The sequence below is a fragment of the Sardina pilchardus genome, chromosome 22, assembly GCF_963854185.1.
Source record: "Sardina pilchardus chromosome 22, fSarPil1.1, whole genome shotgun sequence".
In the NCBI taxonomy this organism is placed as follows: domain Eukaryota; kingdom Metazoa; phylum Chordata; class Actinopteri; order Clupeiformes; family Clupeidae; genus Sardina; species Sardina pilchardus.
Window position 1 is genome coordinate 8,638,177 of NC_085015.1, and position 13,701 is coordinate 8,651,877.

Here is a 13,701-nt window from a genome sequence, read left to right on the forward strand (position 1 = left end):
TTCTGGTTGCACTCCATCTTCTTTGCTGTCAGACATATTTTCAGGTTGGTGCACTGGTTGTGAGCACATGACCTTAGCCTTCCAGACAAATTCTCCTTGCTTTCATCAGTAGTAATCTGTAGTCACCCCTAACAACATCAACCACCCCAATTGAGTAATGGCACCAGCAATTACAGGTGAACCCAATAGGCCCATGCAATTACCATAATGGAGGCCGATTCTTCAAAGTGTTTCTTCCAGTAAGGTACTTTGGAAAACTCAGTGCCCTGACACCTGTGTTCTAAACAGAAGCAAAGTAAAGAAACGGCACAGCACTGCCTTTCTTAAACAGATGCAGAACAGATGCCCCTCCAGCTCTTCCAGTGGGAGAGGCTATATATGAACACACATACGGCCTCCTCTCTGAGGACCTGACACACTCACCCATACGCACATGCATGAGAGAGAGAGAGAGAGAGAGAGAGAGAGAGAGAGAGAGGCTCACAACTTCAAGTGCACGCTGAACTTAACAGCCCTGTTAAACAGATGCCAAACAGATCCACCCAAATACCACACCACTGTCTTAATGAGAAGCAGAGCCCATGCACTGGCATATGCACCTGTCGCTTCTCTGAAGAATGGAACACACACACACACACTCCACATACAGCTTCCAAAGAGAGAGTTCAGAGCTTCTTCTTCTGAAGGCCCCATTGGTGAAAGATCCTTAAGATCTTAATGGAATTCAGGCTGTGAGGGGCGGGCTTTGATGAGTGATTGGCACATTGAAAAAACCTGGCACAGAATTTCACCCAAGCATGGAGCAGGCATCTGTGTCTGTGTGAGAGTTCTGATCCCCCTCTTTCACATGCACTCTGGAGATGAAAGACCACGTCTGTGTCTCAAACTGCCTACTTGCACACTTCATACTTAGTTTAAGTATATAGTGCAGATATTGGGACAATACCAACCAAAAAGTGGGCACAATGCAAGTAAGCGCTTAGTGTACACTAGCAGTGCACTGAAAGAAGTATGTGGTTTGAGACATAGCCCACCTATTGGAAGGTTCCTAGTGGTCATTGTCATTATTGCCCAATTAGTGACTTTCTAATCAAAGCTGATGGAGTAGCCAATAGAGGAAGTTGTTGTTGTTGGGGAATGGGACCCAGTCCCAGGATTCTGGTTCCAGACTTTTGATAGCGCTTCAGTGGGTGCCTCTGACTGCACCCTGTGTGTCTGAAAGAGTGTGTGTGTGTGTGTGTGTGTGTGTGTGTGTGTGTGTGTGTGTGTTCATGCGTGTGTGTTTGTGTGGTAATCTGCGTGGTGGTTCCCATGCATTCAGATGGAAATGTGCAGGGAGAAAAGGAGTCTGAACTTCAAGGAGTTTTAAGAGCGACAAGGGATACAGTGAGACAAAGCTCCGCTCGCTCGTCTTGGGGAAGAGGAATGCGTTCGTTTTGGAGTTCCTTACGGAACGTGGAGTAGTAGAGATGTGTTCTATGGCAGCCGGGAGGACAAGTGTGTGTGTTTGCGCTAACAGGTGGGTGAAAGTGCAGAGGTTGAGCTTCTGAGCACACACACACACTTTTTTTGCAGCACATGCTCCCAACTTCTTAAGAATGTGCTGCTCCTCCTTCGAGTGTCTTTCAGCTGCGATTCCTCAATTTCAGTGCGCACCTCTTCAATGTAAATTGGACTTTCTCGGCTACAATCGCGTCCGTAGCAGTATGCATATCCGTCCGTCCGTCCCGATCTCATTAATTTCCTGTTGGCTCAGGTTGCCTTTGTGGCCGAAGCGTCATGTTTGGTTTGATTAGCCACGGCTCTTTTGAATAGAAAAGCCGGAGTGATTTGTGGAGCGTGAAAACGGTGCCTTTGCTGTTAGTCTCCAGAGAGCTCTGTACCCTTTTGTATCTTTGTTTCCCTCATACATGTGACATGATTTAGGATGTTGGCTCAGTTCCACGGCTGTTGAGACGGCAAGAGAAGCCTTGGGAATGCCTTTGTGGTGACAAACATGGTTTGCAACATGCAAGTGTATCGGTGTGAAGTTGTAATGCTTTCACTGGAATGGTATGTGATTGTGTTTATTGAAGGGTTTGCCATGGTTGGTGATGAGTCACAGAACTTTTTACAGTCAACTTGTCTCTGAAAACTTGAATGTGCTCTTGTAGAGGGCATATTCCTCTGTGACAGTTGTACTTCTAGCGAACTGAACAGTTGTTGCCAACCGTTGCAGTGCAGGATTTGGTGAAGTGCTAAAATACAATAGTGTTGACCTGTTACCTGTCTACTCTGGACCTGAAGTAAACCTCAACTTAATGTGGTTGGAGGTTTTCCAAAGACACATGCCTGGTATGTTTTATAGTTTTTTCCTTTTTAGGAGGTTACATATGAACTTTACATTACATGTGGTCATTTAGTTGACACTTTTATCCAAAGCGACTTAGAAAGAGGGAAATAATCGAAATACAAGGAACAAGGACAAGGAAGAAGTCGCCATCAGCCCACGTAGTCAGTGCTGTTTGTTCTCTAGGGAAAGCTATGTATGCAAACAACATGTTTACTGCTACTGGCATTGTTCACACCACCCCTGCCCCACCTCTCAACACCCCACACTTCCCCAGGACTCCCCCAGGACTCCTTTCCCCTCCTGTTGGGATCCTATGTGGGCCACACGAGGGCTTTGTGGGCTGGGGGTTGGACACGGGAGAACAGGAGAGAGAGAGAGAGGGGGCTGGGAGACACCAAACTCTGTGCCACGACCAATTACTTCCACCACTCGCCTGGGTAGAGACGGAGGCCCCTGTGTGGTCCGGTCGCCGATTACCCACAAGGCCCTTCACCAGGCCACGGCACACATACCAGAGGTGTACTCTGGCACATGTAGGGCATACCAACTCATACATGCATGCAAACACACACACACACACACACACACATACATATATACACAGCATATGGCACTGAGAATATTCACACACTCTCATGGCATTTGGGCTTCACCTGCTGTGAAACAGGACAGGGTATGGTTAAAGTGGTATAAGATGGATTTGTTTTTGCAGAGACTAAGACTTGTAGTTCGTAGTACCTGACCAGGCTTTTGTCTATGTAGTGTTATACTTTGGGGGCGGAAATCCTATGGTAATGTAAGGACAACTTTGTGTCTGACTATGCATCCGTTAGCAAGATGGTCGGCACTAAATTCTCTCTCCAAGTCCATGTTGTTGACAGTTGGCTAATCTAACACTTCTCATTTCAGACAAAAGAGTAGAATCCATGACATACTGTATAATTGTTTTCGATTACTCATGATCTGTAAGGGAAGGGTTTAGGGAGGTGATGGAGTCCAAGAGTAGGACTTAAGATTAAGGCCTATTCGGACGGGATTAGTTTTATGGGGGGACGTAGGTTTATCATATGACCTCTGTAATATAAATGTCCAATTTGGACGGGACTAGACATCTCTGTCATTTTACTTGACATGGGAGGAGTAACTACGTTTACGTTCTGCCGTCACATCTTCATCGCCGTGCACGTGATACTTTGCGTCAGGTACGTGCGGCATTTTCAGATTTGAAAGACTACACAAGTTGGTTAAACTAGCAAACGTTAGCTTTATGATATGCCATAAGTAGTTTGAAATGGCTAACAATATCAAGCTATTAGGCAAACTAGCTAACGTCATATTAGGAGCTGCACAGCATGTTATGTTTTCATTCAGACTATGGTGGAATTGTTTTCAAATCAGGATGTGACGAAATATTACAGACATCTTTACAGAGGGTCGCGTTCGCACGGGATTAATATTACCTAAGGTAATTTCTCCGGACCGTTTTACAGAAGGTGAAAGTGTCTGTAAATTTCACCGACATACTCCGTTATGTTTACTGACATGGCGCGTCCGGACGGGACTACATTACCTGGTAATTATTACTTTACCTGATGTCACCCCATAAAACTAATCCCGTCCGAATAGGCCTTTAGAGGGAGCATTTGCTGATAGTGAATGAGTCAGGTGTGTGGGTGTGTGTGTGTCTTATCTCCTGTACCTCCCTCTTGGCGCGCACGATTAGCACTGCTTCCAGCATGCACGTTTGCTGTGTGAGCCATTGTGACGGAATCTGTACTTTTGAATTTTAACCACGTCGTTCAGGTCCAAACAATGAGAGCTGCCTCTCCCATTCATTGGAAGTGGGTCAGAACAGGTGTGTCTGTGTGTCTGTGTGTCTGTGTGTCTGTGTGTCTGTCTGTCTGTCTGTCTGTCTGTCTCTGTGTGTGTGTGTGTGTGTGTGTGTGTGTGTGTGTGTGTGTGTGTGTGTGTGTGTGTGTGTGTGTGTGTGTGTCTGTGTGTATGTGTTTGGGTGTGTGCTCTTGTCACACCACTGAGTCCTGTTACCCTCAAAAGTACCAACACATGGCTCTCTGCAGGGTGGGTTGTGGTCTGTGAGTGGGCACGCAGAGCAGGGGGCATGAGCGCCCAGGAACACCCGTGAAGTCATCATGTCCCCGTCTTATTTCCCACAATACACGTCCTCCTGTCTGTATTTGTAAAGCATTATTCTGCGAGACCTCCTAGCTAATTATTTTGTAGTTCTGTATATCTGAAATGTGTTTTTGAGTAGAAGAGAAAAAGAGCATGAAGAGAAGACGTTAGTTAGAGGATCAGGGGAGCCACCCGGAGCTGGCTAAGCCCTCTATGGGGTGGGGGCAGGTGGTGGAGGAAGGATCAGACAGAACCCCCCTACAGCACAGAGACCCGCAGAGACAGAGACAGAAAACACACACACACAGGCACACACACAGACAGACGGACAGACAGGCAGGCAGAAAACACAGACCACGAAAGAGAAAACAAACAAATAAGGTGGTTAATGAGGAGAAAAACATGAGAACTTTGGAGCTTCTTTCTAGAAGGTACATTTAGGCGAAGTAAATCCACACTGTTCGAGTTGGAGTGTTGGATTTTGAACACACACACACACACACACACACACACACACACACACACACACACACAAACACCACATTACAAATCAATTAGGAATCCACAGATGTCAAATCCAGAGTATTTTTGACAGAACATGGCAATGCATAACCTTTATAGCCCTGATCCGTTGCATATGCACAGATCTGAGGAATCATCTCTTTAGTAACTCTGTGCCATTTGGTGCATTTGCTAATCCCGGATTGCTCTTTTAATGAATCAGCAACATTAAAGATTTGCTGGGGTATGATGTCACTTGCAAAGAGATACAGAGTAAGTATAGAGATGCAAAGGTGGCAGTAAGGTTAAGACTCTTGCTCACCCACCATTCAGCGTGGGGACAAATTATGTCATCCCATGAGGAGAGATGGATCAAAGCAAAAAGATTGAACACAGCAGATTGCCGTATGGAGTAGTTTTGTGGATGCTACTACTAGTAGCAGCCATGAGTTTACACCCAGACGGTGGCAGGGTAAGTCAAACATGTCTGCTGTGGGGTTATCTTCTGTTTGTGAAAACATAGTCAACACTCTAAAGATTGATGACTGGGGTCTTCACCCGTTGATAACCTTTTAATCCCCCAGCCATTTCTCAGTTCTCTTCTTGCTGATCAAACTCTTTTTATTTTTTTAGAATAGATTGAAACCATTTTGTGTAGTATTATGGGATGTTCTGTGACTATAATAGCTATTAGGCAACAGTGCACGCACCAGCCTCTCTGAAACCGGTTCTCCACACCACACACAGCACAGTGGCACATCATCTCAGTTTTCCCGGTCTGCCCGTGAAACAGCGAGGCCTTTTTGAATCCCTCCTCATGTGTGAAAATAGAGCGGTCAGCTTCTATTGGACCGGACAGCAGGCGGCCTTAGAGACGGCAGCCGGCCTCAGCGCCGTCTCAAGATGCAGCGGCTCTCAGTGACCACAGGCAGCTGGCCGGCTGGCTGGCAGCCGTCGCCAGTCGCCACAGCGGGCAGGCTTGGCAGGGCCGACGCTGAGCCATTGTGATAGTAGAGCATGTGGTTGTCAAACTTTTCACAATGAGTACCTCCTAAGAAAACAATTTACAGTTCAAGTACCACCATTTATGACCAGCATTAAAATACAGAGTAGGCCAATTTAAATATATTTCACATTGTACATACCGGTTTTTTTTTTTCAAGAAAGATAAAAAAAACTAACAATTTTTCATTATATAGATTTTTTATATCATTTGAAGTGATCATTTTGTCTTCCTGAATTAAAACATCTTGGAGACTCCCGGAGTACCACAACAGAGTCCGAGAACCAGCAGTGGTACCCGTACCACAGTTTGAGAACCGCTGTGATGGAGCATCTAGGGATGCCTTGCATGGGCTGCCAGTTGATGTGTTGTATTTCCACATTCCTGTTTCACATGTCTGACTTCTCGATTAGTCATTGGCATTATCTGATGATGTCTTTATTGGAATCGTAAAATATCATCCAAGGTTACGTGTGTGTGTGTGTGTGTGTGTGTGTGTGTGTGTGTGTGTGTGTGTGTGTGTGTGTGTGTGTGTGTGTGTGTGTGTGTGTGTGTGTGTGTGTGTGTGTGTGTGTGTGTGTGTGTGTGTGTGTGTGTGTGTGTGTGTGTGTGTGTGTGTGTGTGTGTGTGTGTGTGTGTGTGAGGTTACTCACTGGGCCCCTCCGCAATGCCCCCAGACCCCCATTTTTCCACCTCGCTTCGCTTTGAGTGTGGCCATGTTGCATTGGCTGCTGTGATAGTCCATTGTGGTGTGGACAAAAGCCAAAGTCCAGAGGCCCTTTGTGGAACTCCAGCAGTGCGTGAACCCTGCACCTCCTCAGCCTCCCCATAACGGTCCCCCCCCCCCCTCAATCTCCCTGCCATCCCATCCCATCCCAGCCCTGACTAGCCTGCCAGAGCCCACTCATGTCCAGAAATAAAGATCAAAGGCGGCCAGATACGCTCCGAGTCATTTTTGCGCTCGTACTTATGGGAATTGGTCGCGTCCCAGGCCTTTGTCTACAGTGGCAGTGTGTTGGCGTCGAGCTATTGTGTGCCGGACCTGACCGTTCGGAACTGAGGAGCTTAGTAGCTCGGGTCAATGTTATGCAAGGTCAATGACGTATTCACACTCTCTGTTTTCCCTCTCTTTCTCACTCTCTCTTTCTCTCACTCTCTCTCTCTCTCTCTTTCTTTCTTTCTCGCAGAGATGACTCTGCTGTCTACCCAGCCAAAGTCTGTGGAATCCGCTCCGGTGTCGGCGGCCACCACCAGCGAAGACCCTGAGCTGAGGATGCTGGAGAAGAGGGCAAAGGTCATCGAGGAGCTCCTGCAGACAGAGAAGGACTACATCAAGGACCTGCAGATGTGCGTGAAGGAGATCGTCCAGCCTCTCAAACAGAAGCAGGTACCTAGACACTTCATCACCTCCACCATGGAGGTTGTGGTTTCAATGTGGTTTGTCTGTAAGCAGGATCAGTCTAAAACTACGAAGGAGAGGTGCAAACGCACCCCAAAATCGAGGTGCAGGCAACTGATATAAACTTATGGAGAGAGTATGCGATTTGAAGAAGGCCGTAGGCCGAAACGTTACCGCTTTTATAATAAATAGTCTGTTGAAACTCGGAGTGTGCGGCATCTCTCTCTCCATTAGTCTAAAACTACTACCATGATTTCCTGTAAGTAAAGGACAGTGCGAGCATTGTGAATAGCCTAACGGCTGAGACGTCTGCTCCCCCTCTGTAAAAAAAAGTCTTCAGCAAAGACTTATATCTACTTTTTTTTTTTCAGAATGCGAACCTTTCCTGCCTTTTTCTGTAAGGAAGACTATCATGAAATTGTGCAAATGTTGCGGCACTTTGGTTTGCACTCTGTGAGTGCCCCATATAGATATTGTCAATGTCGGTTGTTGACCGCGTTCTTTGCTTTAGGGAGTGCTCTAACCAACAGCAAATATCAGAGCAGCAAAGCCTCAACCTGCTGTAAATGTTTGATGTTGTTTCTGTGGTTTGTCCCTTGTGACTTTGTGACGTTGTCTTTACTTGTACTCATGATGACTTGTATGCACGATGACGATAGGTAGTTGAATCTAATTGAATATGATTTGTAGGTGCAGAATGTGGACTTTGATGGTCTGTTTGGGAACATTGGCTCTGTGATCGAGCTCTCCCGTCGCTTCTACAAAACCCTTCTGGACACTGACTCCATTGGTGAGTATGTGGACACGTCATTAATCAGCATACAGTCTATGGGTGGCAGGTTCTTTGGCTCTTTAGTTGAGTCAAGTTGTTTACAGTGGTGGTGTTGTGTTCAAGTTCAGTTCAAGTGGACTGCATTAGATGTAATTAGCATTTGGATTAACAGGTCTGTTAAAGTGGCTAAATAATTTAATTATTTTACTAAATAAAATGGCGAAGCCTAATGACTAAGCCATTGTTTGTCGTCCCTGGCACTACTGTCTATATTTCGGTGTTCAAAAGTGTCAAATACTTAATCAATCTGGTCAGAGAGTCTGAAACAAAACAACTTAAAAAAAGTTTGACATGAGTCCTTTTTGTTTTTAGGGAAAGTGTTCCTGGATTTCAAGACAGAGCTGGAGGAGGTCTACAAGGTCTACTGCCAGAACCACGATGATGCCATCTCTCTGCTGGAGACCTACGAGAAGGACGAGAGCATACAGAAGCATGTGTTGGAGTGTCTGGAGAAGCTCAGGTAACTAGGCAACAGCCGACCCAGGAGAACCCCATTGAGCTCTATCTGGGAGCACCTGGGGTGTTGAGTGCATGGTGTGGTTTTTTAAGCATGTCCGTTGCAGCCTGAGACTGGCGGTGTTTTTCTCGGTTGTCCACTGGGTAGCTAGTGGCATAGAGGAACACCTGACTGTTTTTCTCAGGTGTGCTATAACAGAACATGGAGTCGTATAATCTCTGACGGATGCATTTTGATGTGAAAGTTCATGGAAATGCATGTGTGTGTGTTCAACAGGAATGTTTGTTCTCTAACAATACGCTGTTTGATAATGAAAACTGTAAGCATTTTTTTGTCGCTATTACTGAGACTTCCGGTGACCTTCATAGCAGATGAACATGAAGTATAGAGTGTCTCACTGACTCACCTGACTTGGTCATTAAAGGTGAATTGATTTTAGGATTAGAGGGAAGTGAAGAGACTTCCGTGGAAACAGGAGAGAAGAGAAAAGACGGGCTTTGTCGTTCTTAGTTTAGATACATTTGTGAATAGTTTTGAAATACCTGGTCATGCTCGGTAGGTAGTGAATTGAGACTGAATTGAGTCAGCTGTGGGCCCTGTAAGCCCTTTGTTAGTGTGTGTGTGTGTGTGTGTGTGTGTGTGTGTGTGTGCGCGCGTGCGTGCGTGCGTGCACGCTGCATTGCGTGCTGAGATGGATGACACTGCAGGCCTAAGAAATAAAAATCCTAGCTTTGGTTTCAAATGAACTGAACTGCTCCAATGGGAGGAGCTTAAAGGCTTGAGTTGAGTTTGTGTTTGTACATTTTGCAAGGAAATGATTTGAAAATCAACAAGGGAGATTGGGTGTGTGTGCGTGCACGCTAAATGGTCATCAGTCGAGCTTAGTGATGCATAGTAGTCGAAGAATGTGCCTCACCCGGTTTCACCCCCCCTACCACTACTCCACTCTACTGCCGGTTTCACCCTGTCTTTCATCAAGGTACACGTGTGCACACACACACACACACACACACACACACACACACACACACACACACACACCCTTCGGCTCACACACCACTTAACCTCACTTTGTTTTAGGCTAAGAATCACATCCTTTGTTTGAGGGTTTGAGTCAAAGCTTGGACGGGACAGACAATAATTAAAGCCGCATTTGGCTCCAAACTCCGTCTCGGACGCTGAACTCCAAACATCCTTTGTGTTGAGCTTTGAGCTGAAAAGATGTTTGTGAAAACAGCTTTGGTGTTTTTTTTAGTGGCAAGACTTGAGGTGTTGAAAACTCAATGGTTGTTTTGGCTAGATAGTGTAGAAGTGGTGGAGATGAAGAATCCGAGGGCTGTGTAGAGTGTTGGTTTGTGGAAAGGGCTTCTCACTTTCTCCTGGTCTGTCAGTGGACATTGGCCATTTATTTTATCACGTTACATTGACTCTGCTATGACCAGGAGTCCTGGACACGTGAGTGGGCAGGAACCTGGAGGAGTTAGACTGTACCTCTTTCCACATTTCTCTCTTTTCTTCTCTCTCTCTCTCTCTCTCTCGCTCTCTCTCTCTCCTCCTTTCTCTTTCTCTCTTTCTCTCTCTCTCTGACACTTTCGCTCGTTCATTTTTCTTTCGTTTATGTGGCCTCCAGGAGGCAAAAGGTTAGAGCTCATAAAGGAGCTCTAAAAGTGGGTCGCCAGCGGCACCGGTTGCCATGGTGCCGGGGCGGCTTATTAACTTTGCAGGGGTGGACTCCCGTTCTTGTTGTCTTTTGAACCGTGGCGCCCTCTGATCCCTCCTTAAAGACTCGAACTGCGCCGCTGGTGACTTGGCCCGCTGTCAGGCCGATGTCAGCGCACCGCGTCCACATTCCATCAGATCCCAGTGATAATGGCCCACGCAATATGATCCGAGTGATGAAACGTGTGCCGTTTGATGGTGCAGAGTCCAGAGCCCATGTAAAACACAATGCTTCTCTCTTTTGCTCCGTGGTCATATTTGGTCAAAATGCAGCTTTCCCCTCTTAAAGCCCTACATCTTGTTCTGCCAAGGTTGATCATCGTATGCCCTTGTTGCTCTGTTAGTGTTGATATTGAATACCAGTAGGTTTGGGAGTGTTCGTGCAGGCGTTGTTGAGCTATGAGGGCGGCCGACTGGCGCTGGTACGATCTGTAGTTTGGGTCATTAAACACTGTGCATTTGTTTTTGTGTTCTTTCTTTCTCTCTCTCCCTCCCTCCCTCCACCTGGCAGAGCGGTGTATCGCGAGTGGTAAGTCCTCCCAAAGCCAAAGGCTCCGCATGAGAAGCGCCTGACGAGCATGCTCACTAACCCGCTAACATAACCCAATCTGCTCTTCCTCCTACACCATTCTCTCTCTCTCTCTCTCTCTCTCTCTCTCTCTCTCTCTCTCTCTCTCTCTCTCTCTCTCTCTCTCTCTCTCTCTCTCTCTCTCTCTATCGCTCTCTCTATATTCCTCTCTCTCTATCTCTCTCTCTCTCTCTCTATCGCTCTCTCTCTATATTCCTCTCTCTCTATCTATTTGTCTCTCTATCACTCTCTCTGTATATCGCTCTCTCTCTCTCTATCTATCTGTCTCTCTATCACTCTCTCTGTATATTGCTCTCTCTCTATCTGTCTCTCTATCACTCTCTCTATATATTGCTCTCTCTATCTATCACTCTCTCTTTCTCTCTGTTTTTGTTCTTTCTCCATCCCATGAATGGTCAAGAGGAGTGTGTGCTCTGCGGCGCTTGGTGTGTTTGTGTGGTGTTGTGTGTGTGTTTGTGTGTGGTGTGTGTCTTTTGATGTTACCATGACTCCCTTTGGGTTAAGTGAGCTTATGCTGTGCCTTCTCATGACTCTGTGTTTTCTCCCCTCCCTAAAGAACTGGCTGTTGAACTCGTGATATGTGCGGGGGATTTATAGCATTTTGTAGTGGACCGCAAGCTTTGATTGGCTGTGCCTTCCTACTTTGATGTTCTTTGATGCACTTTTAACAGTGGATCTCAAATCAAAATGTCCACCGAGCTACTTTAACTGCTGCAACTGTCTATTTTCTCACCAATACTGGCAGCAGACATGCTATCTGTATTCGTACACAGCTGCAGTACTTTTTATTTGTGCTTTTTTCTAATGCCTCTCAAGAAATTCTGAACACCCTTTTGTCCAACAAATCCTGGTATTAATTTCAGGCCACTGTCTGCCATTGCAGTGTTTTTATTTTTCTTCAAAAGGGTAGACCTTTGTTTAGGCTGAAATGTGTTTTTGTTTTGACTGAGTTTCACACGAAAGTTCAAAGGGTGTTCAAGTTTCTGTGAGCTTTAGGTGACAGAGTTTGTGTAGGCTACTTGGTGTGAATTTTTAATGCTGAGGTTATCAAAGTCATTTAACCATGGCAATCTAAACAAGGCCATGTCTCTCCTTTTCATTTTTATCCTTTCTCTTTCCCTTTCTCACTCTCTCTCTCTCTCTCTCCCTCTTTCCTTTGCAGGGGAAAGACAAACTACATCAACCTGGGCTCGTTCCTCATCAAGCCGGTGCAGCGGGTGATGCGCTACCCTCTGCTCCTGATGGAGCTGCTCAACGCCACGCCGGAGTCGCACCACGACCGCGAGCAGCTCGCCGACGCCGTGCAGCACATCAAGGAGATCAACGTCAACATCAACGAGTACAAGAGGAGGAAGGACCTGGGTAAGATGTGTGTGTGTGTGTGTGTGTGTCTCTCTCTGTTTCTCTTTCTGTGTGTGTGTGTTTCTGTGTGCAAGAGACAGTTTATGGCTTTTTTTATGACTATAAGGAAGTAGTTATCAAAACCTGAAGAGTGCACATAGCATTGTTTTTCATGATGCATGTTTTATAGTTTAATGTAAGTTATTACTTACATTGATAACACTTAATCGTTAACTGTTGATTTGAGTATGACTTGTCGAATGATTATTTCTACCTCAGTAAATTACTCTTATTACAGTAGGCCCTGTTGCAACTGGTCTGACACTAGTGCGCCCTCTTGTGTTCAACAGTGGTAAAGTACCGTAAAGGAGACGAGGACACTCTCATTGACAAGATCTCCAAGCTGAGCATGCACTCAATCATAAAGAAGTCCAACCGTGTGAGCAGTCACCTCAAGCATCTCACCGGCATCTCCCCACAGGTACCCATCCTCACCACAGCAGCATCCACAAGGCATCAACACTGCATTTCACTGGTGGTGCTGTGTCATGTTAAGAAATATTGAGCTCTTTAATTGATCCTCTCTCCTCTTTCCACATTTCTCTCTCTCCCTCTCTCTTTCCATCTCTCTCTCTCTCTCTCTCTCTTATTCTCCATCTCTCTGTACTCTTCGTTGCAGGTCAAAGACGAGGCTTTCGACGAGGCAGAAAAGCGTTTTAGGTTACAAGAGCGGCTGATCAAATCGTTCATCAGGGACATCTCGCTCTACCTGCAGCACATCAGGGTAAGAACGCTCCCTCTGATTAAACAAACAACTTAAATTAAACAAGTCGCAGCGTGCACTACACCATCTGCACTAGATTCAGCTATTAGAGCAGCGCTGTGCGCTTTATGCTTATTATACTCATTATGGTTATGGAATTTAGCAGACTCTTTTGTCCGAAGCAACTCGCAAAACAAAAACAATACCCTCTAGGTCAGTGGTTCTCGAACTTTTCACAATGAGTACCACCTCAGAGAACAATTGACTCTCCAAGTACCACCATTATGACACATTTAAAATAGTGTAGCGTAAGCTAATTTAAATATATTTTACATTGTACACTTTGTTTTTTGAAATGAAATGAATCATCTTGGGGACTCCCAGAGTACCACAACAGAGAGTCCGCATACCACCAGTGGTACCTGTACCACAGTTTGAGAACCACTGCTCTAGGTCTCACACTATTGAGGTTGCAAATGATTAGGCATGTAAAGGCTCATAAACACCACCCAGAGCTATTCATAAAACATCTTCCCCCGATTCCATGACACAATGTCAGTTCACATAGTGATTGGTATAAGTTGTTTTTTTTGTGTGTGCTATATCCTGGACACTGGTCTAATGTTACAGAT

At 45.8% G+C, this 13,701-nt stretch overlaps 1 protein-coding gene across 2 annotated transcripts in view; it reads left to right on the forward strand.

Moving 5' to 3' along the window:
• The window catches only part of dnmbp (dynamin binding protein), a 57,815-nt gene that overhangs the window by 38,721 nt on the left and 5,393 nt on the right, over nucleotides 1-13,701 (forward strand). For both annotated transcript variants that reach the window (XM_062525901.1, XM_062525900.1), the window contains exons 5-11: nucleotides 7,157-7,356; nucleotides 8,059-8,158; nucleotides 8,513-8,660; nucleotides 10,888-10,905; nucleotides 12,128-12,327; nucleotides 12,657-12,787; nucleotides 12,986-13,090. In XM_062525901.1, coding sequence (XP_062381885.1) covers nucleotides 7,157-7,356; nucleotides 8,059-8,158; nucleotides 8,513-8,660; nucleotides 10,888-10,905; nucleotides 12,128-12,327; nucleotides 12,657-12,787; nucleotides 12,986-13,090 — 902 coding nt within the window. The remainder of the gene's footprint in view (nucleotides 1-7,156; nucleotides 7,357-8,058; nucleotides 8,159-8,512; nucleotides 8,661-10,887; nucleotides 10,906-12,127; nucleotides 12,328-12,656; nucleotides 12,788-12,985; nucleotides 13,091-13,701) is intronic.